The sequence below is a fragment of the Microtus pennsylvanicus genome, chromosome 20 (assembly GCF_037038515.1).
Source record: "Microtus pennsylvanicus isolate mMicPen1 chromosome 20, mMicPen1.hap1, whole genome shotgun sequence".
Lineage (NCBI taxonomy): Eukaryota > Metazoa > Chordata > Mammalia > Rodentia > Cricetidae > Microtus > Microtus pennsylvanicus.
This window is the reverse complement of record NC_134598.1, coordinates 33,900,720-33,920,673: the sequence shown is the minus strand read 5'-3', so window position 1 is coordinate 33,920,673 and position 19,954 is coordinate 33,900,720. Positions and strand designations below refer to the sequence as shown.

At 43.7% G+C, this 19,954-nt stretch overlaps 1 protein-coding gene across 2 annotated transcripts in view; it reads right to left on the bottom strand.

Annotated features, from left to right (window-relative positions):
- Positions 1-1,394: 1,394 nt before the first annotated feature.
- The window catches only part of Nr1h4 (nuclear receptor subfamily 1 group H member 4), a 43,520-nt gene continuing 24,960 nt past the window's right edge, over positions 1,395-19,954 (bottom strand). For both annotated transcript variants that reach the window (XM_075954133.1, XM_075954134.1), the window contains exons 7-9: positions 16,274-16,420; positions 3,310-3,423; positions 1,395-1,993 (exon numbers count right to left, since the gene is read on the bottom strand). In XM_075954133.1, the coding sequence (XP_075810248.1) occupies positions 1,755-1,993; positions 3,310-3,423; positions 16,274-16,420 (500 nt within the window). In that variant the 3' untranslated portion in view covers positions 1,395-1,754. The remainder of the gene's footprint in view (positions 1,994-3,309; positions 3,424-16,273; positions 16,421-19,954) is intronic.

The window sequence follows — 19,954 nt, the reverse complement described above, 5'->3', positions numbered from 1 at the left end:
ACAATGGACTTGGATGTCTGCATTTTACAGCGGTGGGCTTGACCTCGTTCCCTCTAGTTCTGGCCTCCTTTGTCTCCACCCCTTATTTCACCTGGGCCCATAGAATAAAGATTCTGTGAATCCCAGGGGAAATGTTACCTGGGCTGTGGGACTGTCTCTGGTTTCTGTGTTAGCCCCTCCCTACTTTCCGCTGGACTCATTTGCAATTCTCTCCCAGAAGTGACAGGATCATAACAGTCTCCGTACAATCCATGGAAATTAGTGAAGGAATTTTACATCCAAAGAGGACTTCCTTGTGGCGTCAAACAGAACCCAAGCGGTGCTATTTGAATTCTAGGGTTGCTTTGTGTTTCTCTATAGAAACCCGTTGCTTACTAGACAAGCTCCATTTGGACTTATTTCAGGGGAAAGGGACATTTCTGCTCATTGCCTACAGAAGGAGTTCTTTTGTATTAGGCAAAGGAGGATGAGGAGAAGACGGTCACACTTGAATAAGGAAGGAAGGAAATGAACTGGTTCCTGCTTTGGGGAAGGATAGAACAGCTGTGCACCCAGCTGTAGGAGTGAAAACAATGAGAAAAAACAATGACAAACTGTGTGCTGAAGCCAGAGAGACGGCAGACTGTCCCGTTGCAATTGTTATCTGCGTGCTCTGTCTGGAAATGCTGCTTCAGGGACCCGGCTGCGTGGGGGGAGCTGACAGCATGGGAGGGGTCTGACCACATGGGGGGGGATAACTTCATGGGAGGGGGCTCTGACGGCATGGGGGGGTCCTGAGTGCATGGGAGAGACCGTGACTGCATGGGAGGGGGCTCTGATGCCATGGGAGGGGTCTGACTGCATGGGAGGGGGTGTGCTCCAGGGAATGTTGTAGGCAGAAAACCATTAACTTCCAGAACGATCAGAAGGCTATCATAAATGAATATCAACCATGGCTTCCCCAGGAACACAAACATCTCCTTTCTAGTCCAAGAGTTTACTTTCTGTGACTCAAGAATGATGTGGGAGGTCCTTCTGTATACGTGTTGCTTCTATTGGTTAATGAATAAAGCTGCCTTGACCTATGACAGGGCAGAATATAGCCAGGCTGGAAGACATATATATAGAGAAGCAGAGTCAAAGAGATGCCATGTAGCTGCCAAAGGAGAAAGACACCCGGCAAGCCACAGCCTTGTGGCAATACACGGAATAATAGAGATGGGTTCATTTAAGATGTAAGAGCTAGCTAGATGTACACCTAAGTCATTGGCTAAACAGTGTTGTAATTAATACAGTTTCTGTGTGATTATTTGGGTCTAGGCCGCCAAGAACAAAGGAGCAGTCTCCACTTATACAATAAGATGTCCATCATCACTTAAAAAAATACTTGTCAATTTTTTTCTCCAAGAGAGAAGTCTGTTGCTATTACATTTAGTTTATTGTCTCAGTTGAAACAGCTCTTTAATAAAATACCTGTAATATGTCAAATGAGGAATAAAATGAGGTTGTCCCTAGTTCAGCGGACAGAACTGAAGTAACAACTGATTGAATTAGGCAAACAGGGCATGTCAACGGGGTTTCCTGAAGCCTTGTAAAATGTGATGTAGAGAAAGCAATTCTATCTAGCCTGTATTTACAACTGTGGGAGTTACACAATTGCTGCATAAATATTCACTGAGATTCTTGAGTGAAACCAGGTACAAATGAAATAAGGGAAGTCAGGCCTCAGATTCGTGTCCCAAGGAGGACCGGGAGCTAGTCCTTCATCCTGCACATCACTGCACATCCCAGATCTCACAGAGGAGCGGGGTGAACTTGTGGTCATTCACCCTCCAGGACATCAGCATCTCTGCGTGGTGATGGTTGAATGTGCGAAGCTCCGTCAAGCGGCCCAGGAGACAGGCAAAATGCTGAGGGTTCTCGGGCTGGTGAATCTTGCACAGTTTTTGTAGAACATCAAGCAGCGGTTCCTGAAGCTTCTCCACTGCCTCTCTATCCTTTATGTACTGTCTGTCTATTAGAGGGTTCGAAATAAAACAGCAAGATAAAAAAGCAAAAAATAAAATCAATTGGGCATAATTATGATAGTGGCTAAGCTTTTAAACATCTTTATAAATAATGTATGCTTAAATGTACAAAATTTTCAATGCAATAAAGTTACATGCATGTACACACACATAGACACACACACACACACACACACACACATATATAGTGGACTCACATGTAATCCAAGATGTGGAGCATCAAATGCTCCCAGAAGTTCCCCTAAACTCCTTCCCAGTCAAAGTCCTTGAAGGGAACCCACATAACAGGTGTAAGCATTCTGTCTCAGGGGCATCCTCAGACTTCCTGGGACATAGGGGATCAATGTGTGTAACTCTAGAAGGCGCTGCCAAACAGGTTCTTTCAATCATAATTATTAATGCCCAAAGAATACCAACAAGCAGCTGCCCAATTCTCACATGTGACAATCATTTAAGGCTCACACACTGTGTTTTACAAACTACGAATACAGTAGTATTTGCACCCAAATTAGTAAAGTCAACTTGGAAAGGACATTTTATGCAGGGAGATACTTATTCATTTCTACAATTTTGGGAACAACAAGAAAATTGGCAAAATCCAACTGTACAGACACAGGGAAGATGTAGAGTGTGTTTGTTGGGCCATAAATGGAACACAGGGCATCCCATTAACAAAAGTCTTGTAAAGAACTTTCTGAAGGATGGAATTCTGCTATGTTATAACGGTTATGATTTCTTTGATATCCCCGCTCAAGGGTCAGCCTCTGGCCTCTGTGAGCAGCTAATGGACAAGCCCTTCCTTCTCCTCTCACCTCCCGCCCATATATTCTCACTGCTACGAGGTTCTGAGATGATTCCCACCGTGCAGCCTAGGCTGAGCTCCAGTTTGGACTCCTCCTCCATCAGCTCCCAGGCACAGAAATTGCTGGCATGAGTCACTGTGTCTGTCTCTTGTTATTGCATAGTTTGTAAAATTCTACTTGCTTTAAAGAAGGTGTTATCTTCCTCGTTCTTTGAGAACAAGAAATAGTCTTGTAGAAGTGGTATCCAATTTCTCCTAAAGTCTAGAGCCATATTCTCTACGTAGGAGGTGTTCAATAGGCAGTTACAGAAACCAGAGGGTAATATTTTTTAAAAATGCTGAAAAGGCATATTAAAATATTAATGATGTTCTATCTGAATAGTAAAATTATGGCCCATTTTACTTTGTTTGTATCTCTCTGCTTTGTTTAATACACACTGCTATGCCTGTCCCGAGAAAGAAGTGAGCAGTATGAAAATGCAAATGCAATAGGAAAATTACCTGGAGAGAGGATGACAATCGCTGTCAGCAGCGCGTACTCTTCCTGGGTCATTTTCAGTTCCCCGACACTTTTATAAAAACTAAACATGGGAGTTATATATTCATCAGAGATGCCTGTGCAGAAATTGAAAAACACACAGTTACAACAAAAGGCTTTTAACTTTGGTTATCGTTATTGCAAGCATGTGTGTGTGTGTGTGTGTGTGTGTGTGTGTATGCGCGCATATGTTCACGTGTGTATGCATGTTAACGTCAGGCTACGACTTTGTGGAGCTGGTCCTCCCCTTCTCATGGACCCTAGTGACCACACTCACATCACCAGGCTGTGTGGCAAGCACCTTTACCCTCAGAGCCATCTCCCAGCCCTCGCTGGGAGCGACTGAAGAGTGTAAAACCAGAAACGTGCCGATTCACATCTGCCCCCAGCCACATCCACGCATCTCAGCCAAGGGCAGAGTGTGTAAGCAAGGTCAGTAGGACAGTCTCCAAAGGACAGCATGTGTCTGATGCAATTGTCTCTGAGTTCAGTACTGTCTTTGACCACTGGTGTGGAACAATAATGCTCTTGGGTTAGAGAAACTTCCCAGAGTGGCACTGTTTTCTGGATGGGGCCTGTTACCTTAAACAATATCAGAGCAACATGAACAATGAACAAAACCTAGCTGTGCTTCAGTCCAGAAGTATAAGCAATTACACTGAATAAGTTGGGCAGAGTTGAATGGGTTCGGGCCTACCTGACACACCCATTGCCTACCGTGCGTTCATCAGTATGGGGCCACTTTTTTCAAACTTAGGACATCAAACATGACAGATGCCAGGCAGGGAGCAAACCTCCAAAGTTTCTCTACACCCACTCCCTTCCTGATGTCTCCATTCTCAGTGATGGCTGTCCTTGCCACCTGTCTAAGCTGGCAGCTAAGACTCTGGTGTGTGGTCCTGAGGTCCTAACCGTTTCCCCTTCCTCCCTGTTGCCTTGCCTCTATAGCCCTTGGCATTGAGTTAGTTTCAACCACCATCTCTCATTATCTGGAGGATAGCAATTGCTTCCTCACTCCTGGCTTGTTTATTCTTCTTCAATCCATTCTCTACCCAGATCTGACCTCCCTGAACTTCAAATCACGTATTCTCCTCACTTTTTACTCACCTTCGAAGCCTTTCTATGGCTTCTGCTACACATGTACTTTTGTTTTAAATGGAGACCTCTGCCTCTCTGAGTTTGTGTTCACTCAGGCCTCAGTATGCCCTGGGCTCTTGACTACTCATTTCAAACACAGTGTGCCAAATATCAAACACACCTGGTACCTGGCGCACACCTTTAATCCCAGCACATGGGAGGCAGAGGCAGACAGATCTCTGAGAGTTCAAGGCCAGCCTGGTCTACAAAGTGAGTTTCAGGATAGAGATACACAGAGAAACTCTGCCAAGAAAGGTAGGTAGGTAGGTAGGTAGGAAGGAAGGAAGGAAGGAAGGAAGGAAGGAAGGAAGGAAGGAAGGAAGGAAGGAAAGAAGGAAGGCCCAAACCCAAACACCTTCCTCTAAATCCACTCCTTTCCTGCTGTTTCTTCATTAAAATTTCTAAAATCTCACAAGCTCAGGGTATCTCAACCTTCCTAATGCTCCAACCCTTTACTGCAGTTCCTCATGTTGTGGTGACCCCCAACCATAAAATTATTTCATTGCTACTTCATAGCTATAAGTCTGTGACTGTTATGAATCGTGACATAAATATCTGATACACAGGGTATCTGATACGTGACCCCTTGTGGGAGTCACGTCCCAATGCTGAGCATCCGTGGTCACAGTTCATAGTAACCAGCCCAAAGAAACACAAATAGAGAAAGGTGGTGCACACTTCAAACCAAAATTGGCAGGCTTTGACTCAGTTTCCCTGCTTCTCTACCCCGGTTTTCCTCTAGCAGGATTCAGCTACTTCCGTCTCCCTCAGGGATTCTGCTTTCCCAGTCTCTGGACACACATGGCCGTCTCTGCTTGGAATACCTTAATTCTTTTAAGTTCATTATCCTTGTTTATAATTTAAGACTTCTTGTGTCATTTTTTCCCCTGTTTACTCAAAAAATGATTCGTTTGGAGCTTGTGATAGGTATGGTTTCATTGCAGAGGAGAATGAGCTAGGGACTCGAGGAGACAGGAGAGAGATGGCTCTGACTTGCTGAAGAACGGAGACGAGAATGAGCATGCCCGGACTGGTCCACGTGAGACTCCTGTTTTCTCCCTTCCTACACCAAACCCAGAGCCGCAGAACTGTGGCTGAACCACAGGAGAATGCAGTTGGATCGCTGACTGGCGGCACACTTGACTGAAAGTCAGTTTGTCAGCAAGCCGACTCCTCGCCTTCAGAAGAGTTTGAAGACTCTTGGCCTCTCCCACCACTCCACACAGTGCCCTCTTCTCCCCCTGCGCTTCTGTTTGTGTTCTTGACCCCGGTGGATTCTCTCCACAGCAGAGGCTTTGTTTAGCATGCGGGAGATTGCATCATATGGAAGAGTGACCTTTATCCTGCGGCTCCAGAACTGAGTTGAGGACCCATGACCAAACTAGATAGAACTTTAAAGGACTGGGGTGTGAGCCAGGGAATGCGGCTCGCAGCTTCCAACATGGGGTTGGAGGCTGTGAGCCAACTCGTGACTTTGAAATCTGAATCCCTGACATGGCCTGGAACACGTTAACACTTTTGAAGCCACGGTTTTGTCATGTATGAAATGCGACCTGTGTCGCGACAGGGTTATGTAGATGACACAGAGAGTATTTACTGCAGACCTGCCTCCCAGAAAGACCTCAGAGGTGGGCAGTCCTGTCATCCCAACCAACTGGAAGGCAGAGGGAGGAAGAGAGCAAGTGTAAGAACTGCTACAGAGAAAGTCCAAGGATAGCTGGGTAGCTGAGGCCTGAAACTACTACGGAGGCCTATAGTGGCCAAGTGCAGAATGTCAGTGGTGGGCCCAGTCTCGGGGGTCCATCTAAAACACTAGCCCTGTACCCAGGGCTCAGGGAAATTACAGGGGCCAGAGGACCAGAGTGTCGGTGTCGTGACAGCGTCTTCTAGATAGGGCAGGGGCAATGCACCCACACAATCTCAGTGATATGGCTCCCCATGTAAGATCTGCGTAGGAACCACATCAACAGACGTGCCAATGTGGATGTGGGAAATTTCTCAAGTCTCCACCCTGGATGAAGAGTTGCGGGTAAAAGAAGAGAGTCCACTTTCTCCAGGGATGAGCCCCCTGATAGGTTATCTAAACCCAGGGGTTCTGCCCCAAACGCAGACACATAGGAGCCATACTAAATGAACCTGACAGATATTCAAGAAGATGAGGTCTTGAATTTGTGGGGGTGGGGTGGGAAGGGCGACGCAGAAGGAGCTGGAGAGGGAAGGGAGGAGGAAAGCGCTAGTCTAGCTAGTGGGAGGTGTGGGTTCAATCCTCGGTACTGCAATGATAAAGATGAATAAATAAGCGAAGAGACATACTACTTACTATTGTTATACAGATTCATGGCATTAACAAACTCGCCATAACCTCAATCCATTTTTAGTCTAGATTAACTTTGTGTTCGTCTGCCTTTACAAAGCAATATTGTTTTCTTTAATTAATTTCCTGTGTGTATGGTGGGGGAGGGGAGACTAGGGGTGCCACACTGCACATGGGATGGTGAGAAGACAACTCTTGGGGGTCAGTTATTTCCGCCTTGTGGGTCCTAAGGACCAATCTCAGGCCAGTAGGCTTGGCAAGAGCCTGTATCTGCTGAGACATCTTGCCAGGCTAGTGTGTGTGTGTGTGTGTGTGTGTGTGTGTGTGTGTGTATGTGTGCATGTGTATATTTAAAACATCTTTTAGATTGTTTCCAATTTTGGGGGCCAGTAATGCCACTTTTGGGTATATACCCAAAGGATGCTCAATCATACCACAAGGACATGTGCTCAACTATGTTCATAGCAGCATTGTTTGTCATAGCCAGAACATGGAAACAACCTAAATGCCCCTCGATCGAATAATGGATAAAGAAAATGTGGTACATTTACACAATGGAGTACTTCTCAGCAGCCAAAAAAAAAAAAAAAAAAGATATCTTGAAATTTGCAGGCAAATAGATGGATCTAGAAAACATTATAATGAGTGAGGTAACCCAGATCCAGGAAGACAATTATAATATTTACTCACTCATAAGTGGCTTTTAAACATAAAGCAAAGAAAAACCAGCCTACAATCCACAATCCCAGAGAACCTAGACAACAAAGAGGACCCTAAGAGAGACATCCATGGATCTACATAGGAAGGAGAAAAAGACAGGGCCTCTCTACCTGTACTGGAACTCACAATGTAAACCAGGCTGGCCACTGCCTCCCACGTGCGGGGATTAGAGGCATCTGCCGCACACCCGGCTAAACACGTCATTTTACTTTACTCATGTACTTTACAGAACATCTGATCAGTGTTCTGCTTCAGCATTTTCCCGGACATGAAAGCAAAACAAAGGTTTGTAACTTTTTCTTTTAACTAAAGATTTTCTTTTTCGTCTTCAAAAATTAGCAGTCTTGGCTGTAAGTGGAGTACATGCCCCTCATCCTAGCACGTGGGAGACTGAGGCAGGAGGATGTCGAGGTCAGAGGGCAGCCCAAGACACACAGCAAGACTCAGTCTAAAATCAAGCACAGCTGTCCTTATGCCCCTGCCATATTCAGGGTCTGCACCCACGAGGAAAGATCAGCTCATGTCACGACTGGGCTACAACTTTGTTTTGTTTTTTATCTTTTAAGAGAAAACCTCAGTAAATTCTTGATGCTTTTAAACTTTTCGAACAGATTTATGTGAAACAATTTTTATTGACCCTTCTTTAAGATACATTTAAATTATTGGTACAACTACCAAAATAATCTTTTTCTAGCCAAACTCCATTCATGTTTTCACCACAGTGCGATCAGCGCCCATGAATACGCTTCCTACTTGTCACACCTGTATCTCTGACGTCAGCATCTGCATATATCATCAAATAGGCTAAGGACCAAGTGAGGAGGTGTCACCGAAGGCCCTGCCGTATATTCATACATCTGAGAATTGCTCGGTTTATTTACTAGTAACCACACAGACTTCTGTTCCTTTCGGGTGACTCAGCTGTGTGAATGAGCAATCGTGGTTTTATTATTTTGAACCATTGACTTCCTTACAAATGACTGCCTCATCCCAGGACGTCTCTTTTGAGAGCACTGATCTGTGAGCCGGTGTCTCGTGAAGCGTGGGTAACTGTTTCCCTGGAACACGTAACGAGAGGCCAAACGCCTAGACAATAGGCCGGATGAATCCTGACAGTGTGAGCCATAACAATATCTCATTACATGTTTGTTTACGTGTGTATGCACAGATACATGTCATATATACATGTCATATATACATGTCATGCACAGGTGTGGAGGTCAGGGGACAATGTCTGGGTGTCGGTCCCTGGGATCAGACTCAGGTGATGGGGCTTTGTGACAAGCACCTGCCTCTGCTGAGCCATCACTTTAAATGCCACGGGATTTAGACACCATCAAAAGCAACTTATCTGAAAATGTTCAATATTTAGAATTTATCTTTGATCGCCAACTTTTCTAATTCATTCATCCTTCTAAATCCTTACTTGCCCTCCAAAGATGCTGCCTCCTGCAGGTAATTATAGTTGATGAAGTTTGGGGGAAGAATAAGTTAGAATGCTTACCACGATTGTTTTATTTGGTATATGTTGTAGAAGCCAGGAATATAGAAAATGTAGAAAATAAGTAATAGGTGAGTTTTTAAAATTGATTTTTCTGCAAGACAGATCAAGTGTAAGTCTTCTCTGGGAGCCAGAGTCAACGTCGTTACTAAGGACAGACGTGTGAACAATAAAACTATGAAAGCGTAATGACAACATCATCCTGAAGGGGGCAGCCCTTTCCCGTTCTCCGGCTTCCTTCTTTCCAAACACTTGAATTTGTTTCATTTTTTACTTAGGACCAGCTGGCTCAATGCTGGCCACAAGAGGGCCACAAGAGTCAAACTCACCCATAGACACTGACGTGGAAAAGTCCTCTGGGGAGGGGCGCCCCTGTGATTGGCGAATTAATTATTTAAGGATGAAAAATGTCATCTGAAAGAATAACCTCAGCAAAAACTGTTGTACTTTGTTTCTCTTTGCTTTGTGTTTCGAGGGTGCTAGGGATCAACCCCGGAGCCTCGGGATGCCAGACAAGGGCTCGGCCACTACTCTCTTTAAATGTGTCATTTCTTACCTAGCTGACTTCCCAGTGTTAATCAGGAATGAAAACAGGCAGTTTCTCTGGTGTGGGAATATGTACTGTATATCATGTATGCCACATTTCCCAGGACTCTTGATGCCTCTGTATGATTTATTCTTATCGGTGACCTCAAGATAGACCGGGCACCTTGTTTAAAATGATGCCATTTGCTCAAAACCACGTAATCTGAACTTTCCCCAGAAATAACGCCACGCCAGTAGCACAGAAGTTAAGTACACACCTGAGCATAGCATCCGAGTCTATGCCTTCAACTCTCCAAAGCGAGTTGTCCCTGCCCCGGCGTTTTCCTGAATGAACAACAGCTTTTCTAGGAACCTAAAGTTTAGTTTGTTCCAGACCAAGACCCAACCACTCTAGGTTCATTCCCATAACAGAGGCGGCATCTGGAGACGGCAGCACAATTCTTGTCGCTGATATTAAAGGGGACGCTTCTGAAACTCCCTCTAGAGATTTCCACGCTCCTTCTCCCTTTCAACCATGACTGTTGTCTTGCTTAGAGGTAACGCTTACAGTCTTTGACCACTAACTAGAAGAACTTGCCTGAGGTTAAAGACAACACCCAAGAAGAGAAGATGAAGAAGGCAGCAGCTGTTTCTCTGTGTGCTGAGCCCCCAAATTAACCGTTTCTTCTGGTTTTTGAGCTAACATTTCCCCCCTACTTTTCAAAAATGTTATCAACTTCAGGGCTTCAGTACATGACTGACAAGCATCCAACCACTGAATTACATCCCTAATACTTACAAACTTGTGTGTGTGTGTGTGTGTGTGTGTGTGTGTGTGTGTAAGAGGTCAACACTAGCTAGCTCCCTTCATCACTGAACTTGCTGCCCACTGATTTGGCAAGACTAGCTGGCTAACGTGCTCCAGGGATCTTGTCTCTGCCCCCTGCAGCACTGGGGTCCCAGGCATACGTGTGGGAGCTTTCAAGTGACTCAGTTTCCATATGGAGTCAGTTCTGACTTTAAAAAGTCATTTGAGTTCAGGCTTGCCTGCTCTGCTTGTGTGAGAAATTTCTGATTAAACCCATGGGAAAGAGCATTTTCCCCACGAGAAAAGAACACACTGTCTAGCAAAAAAGCACACTGCCAATGCCAAACCTTAGAAACGCCGAGATAAGACAGGACACTGCTTACTCAAGGACAGGAATGGTCTTGTAGGTAGATCCTGACTGTCTGGGCTGTGCCTTGCTCTGCTTTTGTATACAAGCAGGTTCTGAAATAAACCAGGGGCTGTACAGAGTAAGCCGGCAGTTGCCCAAATCCATCCCGTGTTCTCTTTTCCATCTCTATTTCTTTCAATCTGACATTTCCTTAATCCTTGTGCCCCCGCGCAGATCCCCGCAGCTGATTTTGCTGGAGCACGCTCTAACAGGTATGCACCCAGCTTTTAACACGGATGCTCAGCTCAGGTCTTTGTGCTTGCCCGGCAGGCCCTTTCCTGACAGAGAGGACCGCTCCTTGTTTTCTTCCCTTCTAAAAGCCACATTCAGCTGGATTTTCTGTGACCTTCATCCAAGATCATAACTGATAGTGTCTCTAACAGAGGATGCAGACAGCTCATCTTCAGGGTTCCTCCCCTGAAATATAACCCAAGGCCCCTGTTAAAGTGAGGCACTGCTTCCATGTTCAAACATCGCTTTCCCCCACCTCAGTGGGGGAGTAGAATTAGCTACTTTTGTCTCCAAATTCAAGTTGACCACACCTATCCAAATCACAGCTCCCCTTCTCACCATGGTATAAAAACTAAACACAAAGGTATAAGGGAAGAAACAGGGACTCCGCCCCCATGCGGCCTTGCCTGGGAACGGCTGCCCCACAGGTGTTCCTTATTAATCGTGGGAATGTATCTCTGCTAATCAGCCTCCTGATGGTGACGCTGAAATCCATACATGTTTGCTCAGCTAAAGAGTCTATGTTTATCCAAGTTCCTATGACAAAGGTGACGTAGCTATAAAATGTAATAAAGGCAAGAGATATCATTAAAACAACTGAAGGGCCAGAGAGACGGCTCAACAGGTAAAGGCGCTTGCTGCACAGGCCAGGCAACCTGAGGTCGGTTCCTGGAACCCGCATAAAGGTGGAAGGAGAGAACCAACTCCACAAAGTTGTCTGGGACCTCTACACACATGCTGTGGCATGTGTAATCACAAGCATAACATACACATACAAAAATAATTAGTAAGATTTTGAGAAGACTACTAAAGCCTTCTTAAAATACTAAGACAGGTTTCGATTGCTAGACTCTGACCAAGTGAGTCATTTGGGCCTTGACTACCAGCTATAATTTTTAAAAGCTTCAATCAGTTTAACAATTAAAAAAAAGGTTAATTTAAAATATTAATAAATAATATGTCCTGCATTAGTCCTGGTAGCAAACGTGTATTTGCTCAGATTAGATTTTACTAGGGGTTGGGACTCATCAGAGTTTGAGATGCCAAGTTTCCGATTGAACTCAACAAATTATATCCATGTAAGTATACCTCGTGGGCACTGGGCATCAACAAATTATATCCATGTAAGTATACCTCGTGGGCACTGGGCATCAACAAATTATATCCATGTAAGTATACCTCGTGAGCACTGGGCATCAACAAATTATATCCATGTAAGTATACCTCGTGGGCACTGGGCATCAACAAATTATATCCATGTAAGTATACCTCGTGGGCACTGGGCATCAACAAATTATATCCATGTAAGTATACCTCGTGGGCACTGGGCATCAACAAATTATATCCATGTAAGTATACCTCGTGGGCACTGGGCATCAACAAATTATATCCATGTAAGTATACCTCGTGGGCACTGGGCATCAACAAATTATATCCATGTAAGTATACCTCGTGGGCACTGGGCATCAACAAATTATATCCATGTAAGTATACCTCGTGGGCACTGGGCATCAACAAATTATATCCATGTAAGTATACCTCGTGAGCACTGGGCATCAACAAATTATATCCATGTAAGTATACCTCGTGGGCACTGGGCATCAACAAATTATATCCATATAAGTATACCTCGTGGGCACTGGGCATCAACAAATTATATCCATATAAGTATACCTCGTGGGCACTGGGCATCAACAAATTATATCCATGTAAGTATACCTCGTGGGCACTGGGCATCAACAAATTATATCCATGTAAGTATACCTCGTGGGCACTGGGCATCAACAAATTATATCCATGTAAGTATACCTCGTGGGCACTGGGCATCAACAAATTATATCCATATAAGTATACCTCGTGGGCACTGGGCATCAACAAATTATATCCATGTAAGTATACCTCGTGGGCACTGGGCATCAACAAATTATATCCATGTAAGTATACCTCGTGGGCACTGGGCATCAACAAATTATATCCATGTAAGTATACCTCGTGGGCACTGGGCATCAACAAATTATATCCATGTAAGTATACCTCGTGGGCACTGGGCATCAACAAATTATATCCATGTAAGTATACCTCGTGGGCACTGGGCATCAACAAATTATATCCATGTAAGTATACCTCGTGGGCACTGGGCATCAACAAATTATATCCATGTAAGTATACCTCGTGGGCACTGGGCATCAACAAATTATATCCATGTAAGTATACCTCGTGGGCACTGGGCATCAACAAATTATATCCATGTAAGTATACCTCGTGGGCACTGGGCATCACAGCAGTGCTAGGCCAAGGTCTCAAGCAGTTACTGGACCAACAGAAGAGGTGGATATGTAATAAATACGTACGGCCCAAGGCTGAGCAAGCACAAGGTGTTAGAGACGAACAAGGTGTCTACTCAGCAGCACTAAAAATATCAGCTCCTAAACGACTTCAAAACTTCTTCATGTCAAGGCAATTGCTTTCTATAAGTCATAGAGCTTTGCCTTTTCAACCCTTCGGAAGACAGTATTTGAACTCATCGCCGGTTTACCTGTTTCTCAGGGAGATGTAGCTATGCTGTTTACAGCTCACGCCTGTTTCAAAGGACAGAAAAGAGGCCTTATATACTCTACTGCATACAGTGATGTCTAGTATGGCTCTGTTGCTAACTACAACTTCATCACCCTAATCCAAGTGTCTTGTTTCTCTGACTTCGTTGTCTGTAATCGTTCAAAGAAGCAGCTTGACGTCGCCAGCCACTGCTTGTATTTTATTCCCCTGACGGAGGGCGACGATGTGTTTTTCTGGGTTTTATCCTGACTGGCCAAAAGCTGGTAGATGTTAGACCTTGGCAAATGACAGGGGCAATATATGAAAGAACACTGGGCCTCCAAAATCCTTGCGCTCATTTCCTAGGTGTTTGCTGATCTGATCTGCTGTGCAGCCTTGGCCCGTCGAGGCCACTGAGACTACTTACAAGATGATGCAAGAAAAAAACATTCCAAGTCTTAAGATACATTGTCATCCTGACAAATACTTGTGAATTGGATATTACTTTGTATATATTGTGGGGGGAAAAGACACCCCCAAAAGCCTTGGAAATGTTAGGATTTACTTAAATTTGAAACAGACCAAATAAGTTGTTTCATTTTATGAGGTTGTTGCTGCAGAGTGCCTTGCTGTCCAAATGCACATCCCTTAGAGTTAAACAAGCCCGATTCAGTCCTATCACATTTTATATTATCATATGATTATTCTTATTTTTATTAAAATGTTCAGGTCAGAAGCCTAGTTTGCATTACAATACTACATTTGGAATAAAACATCGATGCGAACAAATTATATAGAAACAATTCCACTGCCAGAGACTAAGGCAGCTACAAGTTCTGTAGCTTCAATTAACACAAATAAACACTTGCTCCCTTTAAGTAACAGCATCTCAGGAGATGGTATCTTTGTGGATATAATTTGGGTATGATAATAGAAACGGCATGAATCTGCAGAACAAAAAAATTAATTTTTATATTGTAGACTTTAAAGACTTCTTCTGTAGGCATCAACAGGGTGAATTTGAAAGACTGTGTTATCCTAGAAATAACGCATCACAGAAATGAGGCCTACTACATTAGCATAAGAATAAAAAGTTATTCTTAAAGGTCATCTTGAAAGATCGGGTTTTGATGTGATATGTGGACACACAGTGTTCTAAGAGTCCACTGGGAGTAAGGGACTCATGAATATTAATAAATGGAAGACATACCGTCATAGATAATAAAATACGAGACAGCATGTGAGTTCGGGTGGTTTTCACTGTCACAATACCTGGTTGGTATTTGGAGACAGTTTCTTATTATGAACCAGAGACATGCATATTTATTGGCACGGATTATATTCTGGAAGATTTTATCACTGAACTTTCACGAAATTGGAAAAAAAACCCCACAGTTTTCAACTTACAACATTATAAGTAAAGATGATTTTTTTTAGACTATGACACATATTTAACCCGAAAGAGCCTCGTCATTTCTCACTTAGCTATTCCATTTGTTTCTATGTCTCCTTGCTTCTCCTCATCTCCATTATAACCAGAAGGATCTTTCTGTGGCAGAGCTAAGATCATGATGCGTTTGTTGAGAATATTATTAAGGTTTTCTATTGTACTGACGTTAAACGTCTTCTGTGGTGTTCAGTGTCCCTAATGGCCTAGTTCATTTTCAGCTTCATAGATAATACTTTCTAAAACACCCGGGCACTTGTGAGTGCTGGACATGGGATGCCCTCGTTTGGCCACGGCCTTGCATTTGCTCTGCCTGTGTCGCTATATCCTCACCATCACAGCCTGACACGTTCCTAACCATCCTCCGTGACATACTCGTCAGCTTCCGAGTCTGTCCAATACACCTTCCCAGGGATGTGGGCCCACTTCGGGATCCAGATCTCTAGGGGGTCATCTTACGTCATCCACCCCCATTCCCCAACCCATACATAATCTCATAGTAAAATAAAAACATCTTATTTTAAGGATCCCCCCAAGAAAAATTAGGCAGAATTTATGGAAATTCATTCCAGTGTCTCTTGGCAGTCCCTGCCATAATATCACTCCATAATATTCATAATACTGAATAATACACGGTGTGATTTCATTTTGCCTCCTAATGGGTAGTGTAGTATATTGATTTAGATGTACAGCTTCTAGCTGAGGATGTAGCTCAATAGAAGGCCAAATGCCCACCACATGCAATGCCCTATTCAATTCCAATCATTGCAAAATAAAACTAAAAAGACATATGGCTTCCGGAGACCCAAGAACAGTGAGGATGATGTTAGAACTGATTTCACAGGACGATGTTTAGGCTTGGTTTGAACCGCGTGTAAATTACTCAGAACAATGTCTGCAATCCTGTGTGCGGTGTTTAAGTACTGATTATAGTTTATTATTTTATTTTGAATAGGATGGATAATAGCTTGATTCTAGTCTTTTGTCCCTATAGGCTGGGAATAAATGAATCTTTTTTTTCCGAACTGGCTAAACACAGTTTCACTGTACTATTTTCAATTTGATGAACTTTTAATATTTCTTCTTCTGACCCTTCCTTCATCTTAGTTCAGAGAAGAATATTTTGCTGTTACTAACAGGACTTTTGAACTAAGATTCCCAAGGTCGCATCTATTTAACCTCTATCTTTTAGAGCTGTTCTTCAAGCTAAGCCTTGTGTGATGCTGCCTGGTAGCCTAGGGCCCACTGTCATAACATGTGTGTCAATTTTACTGGGATTAACAAACCCTTTATCACTCACCACTGTTTCGAATTCTTTCTTCCAACAGGTCTGCGTGCCCAACGGGAAGTTTTTTGTTGAAAATCTCTGCTGAGCGGAGGAACATAGCTTCAACCGCAGACCCTTTCAGCAACGCAATCTGATCCTCGTGGTCCAATGTCTGAAACCCTACGGTCATAGTCAAGCAAGGTCAAGGGTTGCGTTTGCCCAACAGTAGTTCATGCTGTTCATATAGGATAATATGGCACGCACACTGTAAGATTTCATCATCACCATCATCCTCACTGATCAAGCATCTCCACCAACCGACCCTGTAGCTGTCTCAAGGTAGATTTTCAAGTGGAGAGCACTGAGTACTTTAACTGAGCCCCCCAAAGAGAAGCTGACTTTTTTCTTCACTGAGTCAGATTTACTGAAGGAAGGCAGTGAAAACAGATGCCAAGTGCACAGCAAGCACACACATGAACCTGGCTGACTCACATGAAGTGACCCTTGGAAACTGAATGTAGGCAGATTTGCTCTGAGTCATTATTCTGGTCACACCTGGCATACAGGGTCAACTCGGAAAATAAAAGCACCCGGAGCTAGAAAAATAGTCTTGATGTGTCCTAAATATCGGGCTGATTTGTGAGGCTTAGTCAGAATGTAGAGCATGAGCCACACATCCCACAAGTCTGTTGGTGTCATCTTGAGGTATGTTCTCTGAGCTAAGGTCTACACCGTGGCAAAGCCGGGGAAGACTATTAACCTCAAAGAATAGAACACCACCTGGAAAACACAAAGTCCTCATCCGGGCTTTTAGAGCTCCTCCACCCTCTGCAAGTGCTCTGACTCCCTCCCCATGTCCCCTCTCCCTCTCCTCCTCCTTCCTCCTCAGGCCCTGGCTGTATTGGGAGCTGAAAGGCTGCTGTTGTCTCATGAAGGCTTTTCCCTGGCTTCCCCATCCCCGCCCCCTCACAGGTGTCAGTTATCTCTGCAAGGCTATCCTGAGTAAAGCTCCAAGCTCTCCCTAGATCCTGCTTCATTTCTGTCCACAGAAGGCTCCACTACCTGTCATGATACAGTGGATTCCTTTCATTATGTATTGGCTGCTACATTTGTTGCAATATAAACTTTTTAGAGCAGAGACTGTCTATTTTTCTTACTTTTGTAGCCTCAATGCCTGGACACATCACAGCCACCTGCCACCATTTGTTGGACAGCAGAATGGATGATAAAATCCCATAATTTTTGTGCATGCTGACACATGATGGTGAGAGACAGAGAGAGGCAGAGAAAATGTCTCAGCATCTAATGGCTAAGGAGAGGGTTAAACAGCAAAGGGCATTCAAAGAGAACAATGCTAAGGATTCACAGTCACCAATAAAACTGGACCAGAGAGTTAGCTCAGTTAGTAGAGTGACTGCTTAAGCCTACGTGAAGCCTTGGGTCCCATCCCTCCCCTTAGCGTTACATAAAATTTAAATTTGGATGTGGGGGTATGTGCCTGTAATACTTGTGAGGTAGAAGCAAGGAGATCAGAACTTCAAGGTCATCTTGTATTATCTCCTGAGTTTGAGGTCAGTCTGGCCTCCTTGAGGAAAGTCACTATACTGAGACCATAAGGACTGGGAAGATGGTCAGGGTCACAGGTTCTGCTCACTGGCTCTCCAGCACCTTGGACAGTGTCCGGCAGAGGCTGTTCTAAATAGACTAATATCCACAAAATACCCTTTCAATACTGGCATTATACTAGCCTTGCTGATACTTGTAGTGTTATTTCTAGAATATTATTAGAAGGAAATGGTCGACAAAAGCCTTTTGTCTTTTATTTCCTTCTGTGTTTTAAGATTTTTCCTTCTGCTTTATTCACTGAACACACATCAATGCGCTCTCCCTCAGAAATGGGGACCAGGAATGATGAGGAGCTAAGATATTGTCACTGCTTTCAGAGAGCCACATCCCCGAAGCCTCTTGTCACCTGTTATGACTTAGATCCAAAGCAGCTGACCATGTAAGCTGAAAAACATCTTCTCGGTAATAATTTTAGAAAATGTCATAGCCCTCTCTACCTTGTTCATTTATTCTCCCCACAATGTTTCTTTTTGTGTGTGTGTGATCTTGGTTTTGAATCAAGATGGGTGTCACCCTAATTAGCATATATCAAATTAAGCTCCTCTTTCATCGCTAGTAAAGAAACAAGAGAATATTAATGTCTCAATGACAGCGAGAACTTTCTCTCCAAGTTTTTATGAGTTTCATTAGGCTAATGTCTATCTGTGACACATTTAATAAAAGAATGCTGGGAAATAGCCAGCAAATTAGCATGTCTAATTAAAAACCTATGTCAGAAGTTATCGTCTGGAATTTAACAAATATTATTCGGTTACTGAAAGTATTGATTACACTCTATACTAAGAAATTGTAAATGCACTTATGTTTTTCAAATTCTTTTGAGACAAATTTTATCAGGTAGCCCAGGCTAGCTTTGTTAATGTCTTTCCATGGACACAATCACCTCTCAGACAACCCTGATGCCCCAGATACGTGGACGAGGCCGGTTGGGGAATGTGGCTTGGCACTCCCGGTTCTTTCCTGGAGAAAGTTCATATGCTGAGCACATGGGGACATAGTCTTTCCTTTCCCTTACACAACCCCTATGCATTTTTTAATCTGTCTTCCACGTTTCCTCCTTCTCTCTCCCACCTCTCCTCCTCTTATTGTTTTGAGTCTTCTTCCCCAGACTTCCTGAGAAGCAGACTAACTGTTCCTCCTGCTTCTTGTCTCTTTCCCCTCGAGTCCACCTCAGAGAAACCTGGTAAGGCCATCTATCTGCAACCAAAATTTCTTCATTTCCTGAAACCTCTTTACCACCCAGGGGGCAGCAGCTAAATCCCATAGTTCCAATTTGCTTTACTGTGTAATCAAAGAGCATAATCCTATAGCTACACTGACTTGCTTCTCCCGCCATGTGTGTGTGTGTGTGTGTGTGTGTGTGTGTGTGTGTGTGTGTGCAGGATGGTGTATAAGTTCATGTGTGCAGTTTTTTTATTGTGTGTGTATCTGTACATGCATGTGGGTGTGGCTCTGTGGAAGTCAGAGGTCAACATTGAGTGTCTTCTTCAAACACTCTCTCTCCATTTTAGTTTTGAGACAGACTCACTGATCTGGTCTGGACCTCCTGTCTTTTCCTCCCCAGTTCTGGGGTTAGAGGAGCACAACACCCATGCCTGGCTGTTTACTTAGGTGCTGGTGACTCAAAATCAGGCTTGTGTCCTTGACCTGTGCAGGTACCTGCGAACGTGTGTGTGCAATAAAAAATAAATTTTAAAAAATACTGACTTGTATATAATTCTTCCTGAGGGCTCAGGTTTTCTCAAATCCAATTCCCTTCTGTTCAGGTAGCACCGTGTGTGTGTGTGTGTGTGTGTGTGTCTGTGTCTGTGTGTCTGTGTGTCTGTGTGTCTGTGTGTCTGTGTGTGTATTTGTATATAATACTTTCACTACCCTTCTTTAAGGGAATAGCCTTAATGGGGTATCAACTACTTCTTATTGAATAAAAATGACAACTTTGCAAAGTCTCAATCCTGAACTATTGATTTGGAAGTTTTTTTTTCTTTTTTAAGAGCACGATCTAATGTATACCAGGTTGGTCTCAAAGTTAATATGCAGCCAAGAATGGCCCTAAACTTCTGTCTCCCCTGCTTCTACCTCTTTCTCCTC